The sequence below is a fragment of the Hypoxylon trugodes genome (genome assembly GCF_022578975.1).
Source record: "Hypoxylon trugodes strain CBS 135444 unplaced genomic scaffold F4822scaffold_3, whole genome shotgun sequence".
In the NCBI taxonomy this organism is placed as follows: domain Eukaryota; kingdom Fungi; phylum Ascomycota; class Sordariomycetes; order Xylariales; family Hypoxylaceae; genus Hypoxylon; species Hypoxylon trugodes.
The window spans coordinates 2,758,410-2,772,464 of NW_026250018.1; the positions used below are offsets into that span (position 1 = coordinate 2,758,410).

Here is a 14,055-nt window from a genome sequence, read left to right on the forward strand (position 1 = left end):
CCTCAACTTCCCTACGTAGATGCTAATCGTAATGGGAATAGGAATGGCAATTAAGCAACCTGTAATTGATGCAGGCTACAAGTTGCACTGAGACCCCAATGGAAAAGCGCGTATGCAGTGTTGTGCAGGAAAACTCTTAAGATTTCTGGTGCAAACACAAACAGACTTTATTGAGACGTTGCAAACCTATGCAGCCGTGATCACGGGTGATGGAATGAGGTTTGTAGACAAGGCTGGCGAGAGAGAGGAAAAAGGCCTTGCTGCAAAAGGAGGAAAAAAAGATAGGATGGATGAAAGGTGAATGAATGAGAAGGGTTGAAGGGGCGGAAAAAAAATGGGGAGGCAAAATTGTTCAGCTGCAGATGGGATACCGTACGGGAGGTACGGTGGGTAAAGCGTACTTCGTACCTGCCTAGACTAGGCTGACTAGGCATCACAGCCCCACTCTATCCACTATTGACTGTGTACCTAGGTACCTCCAGCTACCTAGGTAATTACATATGTATATGATCTTTAACAGTATCCACGGATGTCGCAACCCGAGCTCCTACCTACATTACATGTATGTAGGTACCTAGGTAGGTACATCTGACCCTTTTTGTAGTGTATTCGACAATCACGACTAGATCGTCTAGATACGTACCTCGGCGCTATAACTTTGCTACAATTTGGTGTAGGTATATACTACACCGTACATACATGCATGTATTACCGAGTTATATTAATGTACGGAAACGATACTATCCCGATGCCAAGTAGAAGGAAGACAACATGAAGGCCAATGCTTCCAACGACTTTCCTTCAAGACTCACTCAGAAGACACATATGCAATACAACAAACCGGATCGTAGTCTCCTCTATACCAATTGTTCACTTGATTCGAGTCGTTAAACCTTAGGTACTCATTTGCACATATGCCATGCTTTGTTGTATCCAAACCGAAGCGAAATGGGCTATTTAGAAGTATTGGGCTATCATTACAATTCACCCATATCGACTTGATTCTCAATCATATCCGCCATCAATGCTCGTTCGACGTCAACAGTTGTAGGAGCCGCATCATCTAAAAACCTCAGACCCTCGGATGCTTTACCTCCACAGGCTCTCTCCAACGCGAGGAAGGCAAAATGGCCTCCTACCACTGGACGAGCCATAAAATTAGGTCCAGGAAACCCTCCTCTCCCTTCCGTCTCATAGAGATCTGTCAGAGGTCGATCTGTACATGGATTTTTCTTATGTTAGATACAATCTCTCAATCGATAAAAGGGTATGGCAAAGGGTTTTACATACCTGTTACGGTCTCGTTGACCCAGGTCGCAACGTGCTGAAGAATCTCGGTCCGCACTTTCTTACTCGTTACAGCAGCAGCGAAGAATTCCCAGTCGCTCTTTGTATATAGATGGCGACTGTCTAGTGGCAAGCCGTATCTCTGGAGTACTGCGTGGTACCAATCGCTTTGCATCTGATATATACTGTCCGGGATAAACGTTGACCTCGAGCTAGTTCTGGCCTCGTCCTCATGTTCAATGGGTACTTGTTCCGAGTTTCCAATCCTACTCGATCCCTGCAAAGATGACGTATTGGTAGGTAGATGGAAGCAAAGCAAAGCGTCGGCGAAGATATTGTAGAGTGTTGTCCATGATCCATACCAGGTATACGCCAGCTTCGCATGTGTCTTGTCCCTAGATAACCCAAATTCTTGCCATTTATCAATGTATTCGTCGGCTACATTATTATACCATTTGGAGTCGACCTCTTCGCCGATGACTTGGGAAATTTCACTCATGGCCTTAATGCCGATTATTCCCTTCAGTGCCAGGTTTGTCTGGTTAGCTAACCAACCGGCAAAATCATCGGTACACAACTGGTTGGCAGGGATGAGCGATTCTCGGACAAGGTAACCCGTCCATTGTTTCCATAGTTTATAGGATCGATGAACCCATCTTGCCGCAGCCTTTTCACCCGTTGTGCCCATATCTTCCCATGTGAGATCCATTCCATAGGAATTAACCAGGCCCGAATTCTCAATATGCTCCAAGTTTAGAGGTATTATTTCGGTTGGCGATGTACGAGCAAACGCGGGCTGCGTATTATCCCTCAGTGCATTCACCAATGCAAGGCCCATAATTAACATATCACCACACTCCTCGACCGGCATGTACTCGTCATTCCCATCGCCGTGTCCGGTTGCGTTAGGGAAATGATACCCGAGATCATGCATGCTGTAATCGTTGGGATACTGACCGCTTAGTTGGTGCTCCAACAGAGGCTCGAGCAGGTATGCCAGCCACTGGGGGTTGGTATATAAGAAAAATGGGAACGCTGGGAATATAACATCGACAGTCTGGAAATTGCCATTCGATGAGATTTCCTTGAGGAAGATGATGGGGTTCTCAGGGGTCCCGGAGAATTGCGTCGCTCCCAATACTTGGCGTGCCGACAGTGCCGCAATGTCTTGGTAATCTTGAGAACCGGAAGCGAATGCGTCTTTAGCAAGATGTTCGGAGTAATTGCTGGCAAGGTATACCGCCGTGTCGTAGTCGTCATAGTGGTATTGCAACATTTCCTGGGCACTTGAGAAATAAGAGGCCCACAAGGGTCGCATTAAAGTCAATCCTCTAGCTGACGCAAATTGAACGACGGGATCTTGAGTGAGGGCAAACGTGAACATCACGCTGTCTTTAGCACCACCAGGCGAGTCATTCGACTTTTCTCTAAGCTTGAAGGACTTGGAAAAGGCGAAAATAGGCTCATCTTCGAAAATTCCGCGGTAAGAATCGTCAATCTTATTTCCCAACGAACCATGCTCAGCAAAATGACGCCGTATATAATTCGATTCACCGGATTGATGTTCAACATCAGCTGGGGCAGAAATATGAATAGTTCCCCACTCAGCATGGTCGAAAAACTCGGTTAGGAGCTGTTCTTGATGTCGTGTGATGCTCCACGTCTTGATTGGAGTCTTAGCACTATCACTCTTTTCGGTCTGGACGAGCCCCCACTCAATCTTATTGTCTCTATTGCCACTGACCCATTCCCCGTTTATATCAACGTAAAGACTAACGTCCGTCGATCCCTCGACGATGCAAGTCAAATAGCCGGCCGGTAGCGATTGTCGAAATGTCGATGTGGGCGTAATAGGGGATAGGAACGAAAGTGTGATTTTTATATCAGAATCCTGAATGGTAAATGTCAGATTCGTGGTGGAAGCGTCGAACGTAGCGCCGTCATATCTCGGAAACGAAACTTCAAAACTACCGCGAAATCAGCTGGAGAAAGAACAAGCATTGGCGTCGGGAATTATCTACGAACCTAGAAGAACGCCTCAAGAAGTCCTGCGAGCGACCTAATAGAGGATATACTGTCTTGGTCTCTGGCACAGCGGCCATGATAGCGAAGCCGACGGTGCTGCCGGTCCAGAACATAGGCCAGTTCTCCCACGGAGCATCTCGGGAATGTGCGAACCAGAAGCTCAAGTACGGATTCCGAACAATCAAAGGTAATACAGGTGGTGTTAATGTCGAAGCATGAACGAGGGCCAGAGCCATAGCCGCGAGGGCAGGCCAGAGACACACCCTCATGGCGACGTATAAAATGGGTAATTTTTTATTGCTAAACTAATAGTGCGTGAAATAAAAGTAAGCATACGAAAAAAAGACAATGCTGTAGACAACTACATAGGTATGTAGCTAGGGAAACATAGAGCTAAGATATATACGAGTTTGTAAGAATATCTTTAAAAGCAAAGGTATCCGAGGTTTTGAGGAGTGAGCATGAGAATGGCGATGGGTGAGGTAAAGGGGATAGGATGGCAAGAAATGTTGCGAATCAAACCAATCCTTCACGATGACGGGAAGGAAAGAAGGAAAGAAACTTGGTGAGGATTGATTGCGGGCAGTTGGAACACAAATGTAGGTAGGTAGGTAGGTAGGTACCTAGGAGGGCATTGTGCATTCACCAGGAACAGCGCTGGAGGGCTACGTAAGGTAAACAGGACAGGATCCACCTCCCCCAGGTTTCGAGGGATGACGCCCAGCAAAGCCCAAATAATGGAAGCCATTAGCAAATGGGAGTGACGACACTTCCCCACAAAACCATTATTTTAGGGGCTCGGAGAGGAGTAACAGAAGGCAGGGATCATGCGACAGTGAAGACACGCACTATTCCATTGTCTCAGGTTGGGGTAGTATTAAGTACCTAGGTACTTCAGGGGATGGAAGGCCGAGGCTGGAAGAGCTGAGCAGCTGTCCAGATACCTACCTGTAGGTACCGTATCGGGGAACTCCCTACTGTATTGAAAGTCCCCCGCTAATAACCCCTCTATTACCCCACAATTCAAGTTTCTCTCAACATTGAATCATCTTGGAATGGATATCTTGAACATTATGTACCTATGGGTAGACAGCTCAAAATAAACACTCATAGTATTGTATTCTCTAAAGTTATTTGTAGAATTACATAGATACCTAGGTACCTACGCCCACTTATAGATATCCCATGAACAATGCTTAATAGATATTAGACATGCCTTTCAGTTTAAGAACTACGGTATTTAAATAAAATATAAGTATAGCTATAATATAATAAGTTAACAAGGCAAGTCACTTCGTTTTAAAATACTTACATCTAGCCTAAAGCCAAGCAATTCAACTATTGCAGAGGCGTACCATTATTTCGAGAATTTGGCCATTTTTAAGTCCTAACAATGCGTTCACGAACGTGTCTCAGATGGGATCTTACCTAGGTAGTTAACTTAAAGGGTCCATCGAAACCGCTTTTTCGTATTGACAGGTAGAACCCAACCCTAGTCGCGTTATTACGATGCATACTTTAACATCTAGGTAGGTAAGCCAAGACACTTCTGTTGCCGATCCACATCTTGGGCCAACTTCACATGCCTTTACACCGAGAGTCGGAGTCAACAGTGAACCATTTCTTATCGGCTTTCAATTACGGAGTTCTCTGGCTCCTTGGGTCGTAGACTACCTCTTCTCATCCAAGTAATAACTAAGTTAAATGGTGCTACCCCACCAATACTACCTACTGAGCTACCTCTTTTCTTTCCTTCTTTTTTTTTTTCTTTTTTTTTTTTTCCTTTTCCTTTTTGGCATCTAACCCCCTCGTATTCGAAGATGATCATGACTAGCCTCGACGGCAAAGTCTTTGCTATTACTGGTGGTGCTAGTGGAATCGGCCTCGCTACTACACAAATTCTTTCCAAACATGGGGGAATTGTCTGTATTGCCGATATAGATCCGGTAGCCCTAGAGAAGGCTGAGAAATATTTCGCTCATCTAAACACGCCTTTTACCGTTACCAAAGTAGATATCTCCAAGCGGGAGGAGGTCGAATCTTGGATAGACAGCATCGTCCAGAAGTATGGTAGACTCGATGGCGCTGCTAACGTGGCGGGTATCATCGGCAAACATCACGGCGTACGGGAAATTGCAGACCTAGACGATGACGAATGGCACAAGATTATCGCAGTTAATTTAACGGGGACCATGTATTGCTTGAGAGCCGAACTAAGGAAAATTGTTGATGGTGGTTCTATTGTGAATGTGTCATCCATACATGGGCTCCAAGGTAGTCAACAATCTAAAGTCGAGTGTTTGACGAATGGCAACACTGATCCCAAGCCTAGGTTTTGCTAAGCACGGTGCGTATGATGCCAGCAAGCACGGCGTCATAGGCTTGACGAAAGCTGCAGCCAAAGAAAATGGCGCTCGAGAGGTCCGAGTCAACGCGGTAGCTCCCGGAGCTATATTTACTCCGCTGATGGAAAAGAGCTGGAAAATCCACGAGCGACCACCTAATGCACCATACGATGATACAGCGGCTTTTAGGAGGCAGGGGACGGCAGAGGAATGCGCCAATGTCATAGCCTTTCTCCTAGGTCCGGATAGCAAGTACGTGAGCGGGAGCGTATATTCGGTTGACGGTGCCATGTAGATAGCAATCGGGATTAGCTTATTTTAGAAGACATCTTCAGGCTGTACTGAGTGCTCCCTTCCGTCCTCCCGGATATGCTTCCGAGTTTTATCTCGGGACATGGGCTTGCGCATGTCATAGGCATCTTCGCCATGGGCAGTGGGGTCGTTAACGTTATCGCCATAATAGTCCTTGACTACGCGATATACGCTATAGCCCATTCCCTCGTAGAAGCTGATTGCCCTAGTATTACTTTTCCTCACAAATAAGTCAACAAACCAGGCTTCGCCAACCTCAGCGGCAAGCTCGAGGTTTTCTGTAAGGATTTTCCCTATGCCTAGCCGACGAGCCTCAGGGGCTACCGTAAGAGCAGTGATGTGAGCATGCCACGGTAGGTAGTGTTCTGAATACTGGAAATAATCTGGGGAGCTTTCCAACTTGCCCATGACTGTAGGTGAAGCACGGTACTGTTAGGTGGAGACTCATAACCGGATAGGGAGATCATAATGTTAACCTACTATAACCGATGATGTTGCCGTTAGGATCTTCAGCAACCTGAAATAATGAAGGCCATTTGGCGAAATACTGAAGGTAGAAACTCAAGTCATATGTCTCAGTCAACGGGTCGAGATTGCACTTAGAGAATTTGTCCAAATCGTCGGGGTGGAAACGTCGAAAGGTAGCCATAGCGGCAAAGGAAAAACAATGGAAGAGATGAAAAGGCTCTCTTAAGAGGTGATGAAATTTTTAGGCTACCTCGCACTCAAGGCGCGCTTGATGCTTGCGGGTAACCGATCTGTTAAGGTTAATTTGGGTGAGGTGAGAAGGGAGAGATACTTAAGTACCTAACTAAAGATGAGCTCTAAATTAAGTTGAGTGATAAGGGCCCTAATCCGCCAAACTACTTAGGTATCTAAGTATATCTACATGCAAGTAGCTAAGTCAGGTACAAACATTATGTAGGACATATACATATGTATGTATATTGTTGTAGATTTATTAACGCGGTACTCGGCAGGAACATCCAGGTGCCTTGCATTTTTAATAACAACGCCAAATTTGCGTAAAAATGCATAGAAGGTTCAAATTTGCACAATAAACATAACTTTATTAGTGATGCCCCGTATCTTCAGTACGTACAGTACATCTATCTGTAGCGCTATCCCTGGTACCGATTTAACCTTGTTCAATATCTGCCCTATTATTATTGGACGAGCCTAAACTTTTCTAACTCTTCTTGTCCGTAGGCGTTACAATTAGTACAATCAGCATCAGCAACCCGATATCACAAGGAAACCCGTTCAATACAGACATTCATCCGAATGCAGAAGAAAAAAAACGCCAGACACTGTTTCAATTTTTGATCGACACCTCGGCCTTCCTACTTGATCATATTGATCTTGCACTATCTTCTGCCTATGGTTTGATTTGACGCGCGACGACGAACCTCACATTTCACCCTACTAAGTAGCGAGGTCTTCTATCTCGTATCGATTTCGAGGATCCGACCAGATCGCAACCATGCCTAGGTCACCACAGACCCCGAGGCACTCACGTCAGCCGTCTAGCATCGATGCCTCCTACCAAAATTCCAGCCCTACCATGTCGCCCAGCAGTCGACGCCAGTCTAAATCCTCCTTCCAAGAGCCCTTGACGCCCTTACGCAATAGTATGAACGAGTCCGAACTTAACGAGCTCGGTGCCGGTGGTATGGGTCAAGACAACGGGCTTGGAAACCTAGCGGATGAGTTAGCAGATGCTTTGTCTGGGTCTGGCGAGGACGAGGATTACTACGAAGATGGAGAAGGGCCGTCACGTCTCAAATCCGATCAGATAGGCGACGATGGCCGACAAGCAACCGAGGGAATCAGAGATAGCGGAGTCGATGTGCAAAGTCAGTCGGACCAGCACGGACGGACCAAGAGCACAAATTTGGGTATACCCTCTCCCCCGGCACGCGGTCACCGGCGGACAGGAAGCGCCTACGATGGAAGTGAATACGGTTCCGAATCCGATCTAGACTCGCCCGGCATGCCACCAAGCCTAGTTGCCAAGATTGATGCCGTCGAATCACTGGCCAGAAGAGGTACTGAAAGCAACGGTGGACCGACCGATGGTGTATTTCAACGGTTAACAGAGGGGCTCAGAGATCTCGGGTCGCAGTCCGGCGTGGAAGGGAGTACCACAAGGTGAGCTATCACGATCTTAGTTTCTATACATGCTATTAGATCTCTTCTAACAAAGGTCAATAGGTTAATTACTGCACACTCGGCCCTGGCCACACACCTAGCGCACCAGACACGACAAATCCATAACCTTACGTTCCCCCTATTGTCACCATTGGTGATACCTCCCGACCCCGATACTATTGATTCTCTACTGCCGTTACTTACCTCGGTCTCGGACGAAATGCCACGGCCTGCGACCTCGGCTTTCAACTCGTTGACAGCTTTGCATTCCGTGACATCAGATTTAGTACAAACCCTGAATTACCTATCCGACACACTGCACATGTCACGACAGACAACAACCACTGCCACTCGGCGGTTAAGAACGGCTAAGGAGATGGTTGCAGAGATGAAGCGAGAGGAAGAACTAAAGGAGGAAGGAGAGAGATGGCTGACCAGAGGTAACTGGAGTGAGAGGCTACAAAATCGCGAATGTGCTGGTGTCTGTAGAGAGGTTGTGGGAGGCTTCGAGGAAGTTTGCAATGGATGGAGAGCGCGCCTATTAGCTCAGGCGGAATCGGCGTAGGAATGACTATAGGAGCATGCGGTATATGGGTACATTATTGGCCCAGAAGTTGGAACCGACGTTGTAATAGGATGGCTGACGGCCTTTTTTTCAGCTCAGATTTTCTTTGTTATTTTGGCATTGCGGCGGACACTTAGTACTTCAAGTATTGATTGCACTCAAGACGCGGTGGCGTTATCTTGGTTTTAACGGGGCTAGTTTAGCCACTGGAATAGACGTAAAGACTTGCGAAGTTCTGCCTAAAGAATAGACATGAAGGATAGGTTCACCATCACTCGACTCCAGGGGATGTATTCAACACCATGGAGATTTGAGGTTATGCCTTTACAAGTACAGCCCCACGAACAAGTCCTTTGCTTGCTAGGGAGTTAAGATTTCTATATGTGATCTAGAGACCTATATACTTAGGTATCTAGCGATGCCATCGTCAAAAAGAGCACTGTGAGAACGAGTCCAGGGCAATAAGTCTGTATTTATTGTGAGTTAATCATGCATTACAACGTAGAAATACGATACACAGGTCATATCGCATGTCAAAAAGGGGTAATCTGGTTCTCCGCTTCATGAATACTAAGTAGACTTATTAGACCTTAGTGTGGGTGAACGGAAATTATCACTTTTTGAAGTATGCTCTAGAGCCGATGATGGGCGAGGTTTTTCCTGCTCTTTTCTCCCTCCGATGAAACTAGGGAGGTTCGTGTCATTGTCAAAAGGTCTCTCCTTATTGACGTACGAGTTCACTGGGGGTGTGTCTCGAGTTCGACTTAGGATAGTTCCCGCATCGTCGTCAATAATAACCACCATCCATACCCCCACCACTCTGTTGATCCCTAGCAAAGGCGTACAGTGAATCCACCTATTCCTGCCATAGTTATCCGTCCGTGTCATCCAACGAATATTGGCAGTGAATCCGTGGCCGCTCGCGAATGTTCGAAGAACTACTTCGCGAGTAGCTTGAGGGCCTCCAATACGAGACATAAAGTTGCTCTGCAGCATACCAGGAATTCGCAGCGATGGGGAGGCGAATATAACCTTGAGATTAGGATATGGGCGAACTAAGAGGTAATGTTCATATATTCCACTTAATCGCCCCCCTGACGAGACTGAAGTATTAAGGGGCAGGCCAAAGTCCGGTTCAATATCGTCGGTAATCAGGTCTCTCGGGTTCTCGTAACCTGAATTAGCCCCGACGCTTGTTCCTTCTGCTTGACGATGTACACTGCTTATTCCTTGGATTGTTTTCAGTTCATGGAGGCTGAACATTTTGGCGAGCTCGCTGAAGTCGTCCTTGATACCTAGAGGAATGGCCTCTTCATCTCTAAGCGCAGATTCGCTGTGTCTCCGAGAAAGGAGACGTTTGAGTGACTCAAGCCCCGCACATTCCGTCGCTAGACCTGAAACATCCACCTGGGCGCCAATATGATACCGAACAACGCCATGACTGTCAAGTAGAGGTGCAACCATTACGAGATTCATAAATGGGGACCCATCGCGTCGGTAGTTTAACAAGGTTTCGCAGTGTTCTTTTCTGGCCTCCAAATTGTCTCTCATTCTTCGTAAACTTGAAGGATTGGTATAAGGCCCCTGAATGAATCGGCAATTTCGTCCTAGGACGTACCCTGGCGCATACTGAAGCAGTTGGAGTAAGTAGGTATCTTCGAGAAAGCACTTAAAGCACTTAAACATTGACTCACTTGTGTCATTTTGTAAAATTCTAATATGCCAGTTAACCAAATCACGAATATATACTCATTGAAATAGTTGAAGTTCGAATACGTACCCTTACTAGCGAAAATGACGGGATTTCCATGTCGTGATGGGTCTGTCAGGCAGAAAGCTTCAGCGAGTCCTTCTGAACGTTCTTTGAGGTTCTCAGGTAATGTATCTGCGATTCGCATTTTGATCGTCATCCTTACCGTCTGGGCCCAGACGTAAGTGATATATGCGGGTAGATCCTCTCCTGCTAGAACCTCGAAAGCTTCATTCGCCATGTCCAGTAGTAGGCCATTTGTGATTTCAGGCACTACTTTTCTGCTATATTCTAGCCCCCCAACTGGAACCAATGTCCGAACAACCGAGTTTGCATAATTCATGGCTTTCAGTGCCTTGGAGGCGTCTAGATAGTATACTAGAAGGGAAACGGATTTCGGCCTAAAAGCGTATAGGAAAGTAATAAAATTTCGGAGCAGAAGCGTGTCATCGAATATGACTTTTAGGTGATCTGCGGAAAACATGGCCTCTGATCTTTTCTCGAGTGAATCTTGAAGCCCTAGGCTAATGCCTGGGGAAACTAGATTGAATGAGGATGGATCAATTTCTTCTTCCGCTAGGGGCTCGAGTCCGTCTTGTTCTGCTAGACCCTGGATTTGCAAAGCGTGGAGAATGTTGCCATCTCTGGGCCCGAGCGAAGAATATGACGACTTTTCTCTTGATTTTGTCGAGCGAGAAAACACTGCGTTTGCTGGGGTCAGAATTTAGACAGCCCGGGACATGGCATCGACCTTATGATGGGGTTAATGAACAAGGTATTTTGTCAATTGGGAATCTCACCACTTCTATTAGGACTTGATGGCAAACGTGTCTCGGCAGGTTGAAGGTCACCTGGTGCTGTTTCGGAAGCTGATTCGGCTTGGGCATGTTCGTGACCACTCTGAATACTACCTATTCTGTTAGCTATATTCAAGCAGACATAAGACATAATATTGATACAGGAAGCAATTTCAACTTGCCTTAGCGGACGTTTGGATTGGCGATCCGCAGGCGTCAAATTTGCGGTTTCTGCCCATATCTTCCTAAATGTTAACGGCGACGCGACGGTTTCGGCTATAGATGTGCCCAAACTCGATCGTCTTTGGAGGATATCGGTGATGTTACTTTCTTCCTTATTATCCTCGTCATATCTTTCAAATGCCGCGAAAGACCGTACACTAACTATGCTCCGGCGTCCATCGAGGTTCATGGTTGACATCGTGTTTCGATAATCCTTGGAATCTATACCCGTTAATACATCCAAGTTCGTGGGTCAAGGCAGAAACAGGCAGCGACTCGACCATGTTACAAATTCATGAGCAACGATTTAGGGACTCTGAAGCTATTATATCTGAATGAAGCTCTGGCTTCTCAAAGTGAACCCTAGCACTCGAGTGTCTAGGGTTCAGGCCTTTCGCGCAATGTTAAAATAGAAGGCATCGAGTATAACTGAGACAGGCCAAGGAAGATTAATAGCAGGAAACGAATCTAAGCTGAGTTGCTCTATTAAAATGACTAACGTGGTACATGAAGTATACGAGGCGTAAAGAGTTTCTATCAAGTACTAGCAAGTCACTTACATGAAATATTTTATTCTACCGGATTTCATACACGACTGAACAATCGCTCGGATAATTGAGACACTCAATCGCTAATTTAGGGGGCAAGGAATTAGTAATTCACATTGGGAATTGCTAAGATCATACTTAACTAAGAGTTAGGCTGGTTTCAGCACTGAGATGTCACGGTTCTCCTATCTGATTATCTCCTGGGAGCCAGACTAGGACTAGTAGGAATTGGGTCGTGGAATAGCCCGTCTGTTGCAACATATATGGCTAGTGAATATATTGTTGATATGACAAACTCGCGGTGTAGGCTTGTTTAGAAACTTGGTGAGAAAAGCTTGGAGGGCGAGGTACCTGTGATCAAGGTAATAAAGCCTGCTTGCGACCAAAATTTCAGGTATTCATGTGCATATATACCTTATGCGATTAGAATGGTTGATAAACGAGTATAGTCAGCCTTGTGTGGGACGAATACAGAGAGTGAAGACATGGCTGATATGTAATCACCGGGATCGCGCGTTCTGGGTATTTCTATAGACCGTCTACTCATAAACGATTGTAAGGGTCTATTTAGACACCTGTGTGATTGACTTACATCATTGAAAAGTATGATTATCCGGCGTAGGGCTGGTGCCACTTTATATGTTATAGCGACGGGGAGGGAGAAGAAGTCGAGTGTGATGCTCTCATGTCTTCATGATAGTATATCCTTAACGGGTAATGTGCGATTGGGCGGAGTTTTTTAGGGTGTCGTGTCTTCTGGAACTAGGTGGGTAGCAAATGATGATTTCAATACCAGTTGTACTGATGTGTGTGCATGTGTAGCTGTTGCTTTTTTTCATTATGTACCTATGTAGATATATCAAGACAGCAAGAACGCGGGTTTGGGTTGAGGTAATGGGGACATACATATGTAGTTGTGGAATGTACCTTAGAGTAATAAGTCAATCTGAGCCGAGACTTCCCAAATCGCGGGTATGACTGGGTGGTGGTTTCCATATTTTATTAGCGGGTTTTATGGGGGGTATTATGGACATCATTGACGCGCCGAAAGTACATAGATACTATGCTAGTATGTACCTAGGTACTGTCTAGGATTAAAAACAACCAATCAGGTACGCTAAAGTTACATGGTCTTCTTATTCAAGCTGCCCTATAAATATAGGGTAATCCCCAAACGCCAACCCCTGAAAACAATAGAAACAGGCGCGTAGCCAGTCGGAAAATTCGCCGCACGCGTCCCTGAGCGACAGCTCGTACACCTCAGCACCTAGCATCAAGCAAAATAAACAACCAAACCCGCGCCAGGGAGCCCCCTGTCTCTCTCTCTCTCTCCCTTTCTCTTTTCTTCTAAAGGAGGGGCAATTCTCTATTATGATGAAAAAGGAAGAAGGGAGGGCGCGTCGTGTCCAACTCGCATCGCGAATTGGGGCCGCACAATAGGCCTAAGTCTTTCGGCGTGTTGAATTACTGTTTATGGACGCCATGTTATTGTTCTTTTCTTACCTAGGTATCCAACATCTTGCTTCCGTTGGTTGATGTTTCTTTTTTATTCGTAGCCTGCCTCCACAATTAAAACCATTTCATGCTAGATTAATCATCTGAGCGTACAACAGCATGCGTAAACGGATGAAAAAAAGGAAAAAACAAAATTGACGCCGTTTTTTTTTGTTTACAAGACGCGCTTCCCGGCCATAACATGGAATTCAACATTCGCAACAATCTAAATCACTGAACACTATATATTAGGTACTTATAATAGTGTAGTGAATAATAACATGTATGAGATGATTGTTAATATTTAATGCCTAAGTAATCATTGTCAATAGATAATGTTTAAGTTAGGTATTAAATAAATGCTTACAATAATGGATATATGGATTGATAGGAAAGAGTGGTGTATAAGCGTTAAAGGTTCACTAAAAATTTCTTATGCCAGTTTAAACAGTATTGCAAACACGGTCTTCACATGTGCATGCCAGGAGTAGGTGATAATAACTACTTAGAAGTCTATAGGTTTCCTTATTGGGAAGAAGGTACTTCATATCTTTCAACG

At 45.5% G+C, this 14,055-nt stretch overlaps 6 protein-coding genes across 6 annotated transcripts; 2 read left to right on the forward strand and 4 right to left on the reverse strand.

The window, feature by feature from the left end:
• Positions 1 to 702: 702 nt before the first annotated feature.
• F4822DRAFT_396256 (DUF1793-domain-containing protein) lies at positions 703 to 3,876 on the reverse strand. Its single transcript, XM_051457507.1, has 3 exons — positions 3,313 to 3,876; positions 1,291 to 3,254; positions 703 to 1,216 (listed from the first exon to the last, which is right to left on the reverse strand). Exons 1-3 carry the CDS (start codon positions 3,579 to 3,581, stop codon positions 978 to 980), a joined length of 2,472 nt encoding a protein of 823 aa, XP_051317072.1. The 5' UTR covers positions 3,582 to 3,876; the 3' UTR covers positions 703 to 977.
• On the reverse strand, positions 3,712 to 4,103 carry F4822DRAFT_180809 (uncharacterized protein). Its single transcript, XM_051453411.1, has one exon. The coding sequence runs from the start codon at positions 4,058 to 4,060 to the stop codon at positions 3,842 to 3,844; it is 219 nt and encodes a 72-aa protein (XP_051317073.1). The 5' UTR covers positions 4,061 to 4,103; the 3' UTR covers positions 3,712 to 3,841.
• A 291-nt stretch (positions 4,104 to 4,394) lies between these two features.
• On the forward strand, positions 4,395 to 5,964 carry F4822DRAFT_180835 (3-oxoacyl-reductase). The gene is made up of 2 exons (XM_051453412.1): positions 4,395 to 5,586; positions 5,645 to 5,964. Exons 1-2 carry the CDS (start codon positions 5,133 to 5,135, stop codon positions 5,950 to 5,952), a joined length of 762 nt encoding a protein of 253 aa, XP_051317074.1. The 5' UTR covers positions 4,395 to 5,132; the 3' UTR covers positions 5,953 to 5,964.
• Positions 5,965 to 5,975: 11 nt separating this feature from the next.
• F4822DRAFT_427152 (acyl-CoA N-acyltransferase) lies at positions 5,976 to 6,618 on the reverse strand (the record flags this gene model as incomplete). Its single annotated transcript, XM_051460687.1, has 2 exons — positions 5,976 to 6,379; positions 6,450 to 6,618. 2 exons carry the CDS (start codon positions 6,616 to 6,618, stop codon positions 5,976 to 5,978), a joined length of 573 nt encoding a protein of 190 aa, XP_051317075.1.
• Positions 6,619 to 6,983: 365 nt separating this feature from the next.
• F4822DRAFT_396260 (uncharacterized protein) lies at positions 6,984 to 9,132 on the forward strand. Its single transcript, XM_051457508.1, has 3 exons — positions 6,984 to 7,099; positions 7,179 to 8,120; positions 8,184 to 9,132. Exons 2-3 carry the CDS (start codon positions 7,453 to 7,455, stop codon positions 8,683 to 8,685), a joined length of 1,170 nt encoding a protein of 389 aa, XP_051317076.1. The 5' UTR covers positions 6,984 to 7,099; positions 7,179 to 7,452; the 3' UTR covers positions 8,686 to 9,132.
• F4822DRAFT_396266 (uncharacterized protein) lies at positions 9,133 to 12,255 on the reverse strand. Its single transcript, XM_051457509.1, has 5 exons — positions 11,415 to 12,255; positions 11,236 to 11,342; positions 10,466 to 11,137; positions 10,380 to 10,399; positions 9,133 to 10,314 (listed from the first exon to the last, which is right to left on the reverse strand). The coding sequence occupies exons 1-5, from the start codon at positions 11,651 to 11,653 to the stop codon at positions 9,256 to 9,258; spliced, it is 2,097 nt and encodes a 698-aa protein (XP_051317077.1). The 5' UTR covers positions 11,654 to 12,255; the 3' UTR covers positions 9,133 to 9,255.
• Positions 12,256 to 14,055: the final 1,800 nt, after the last annotated feature.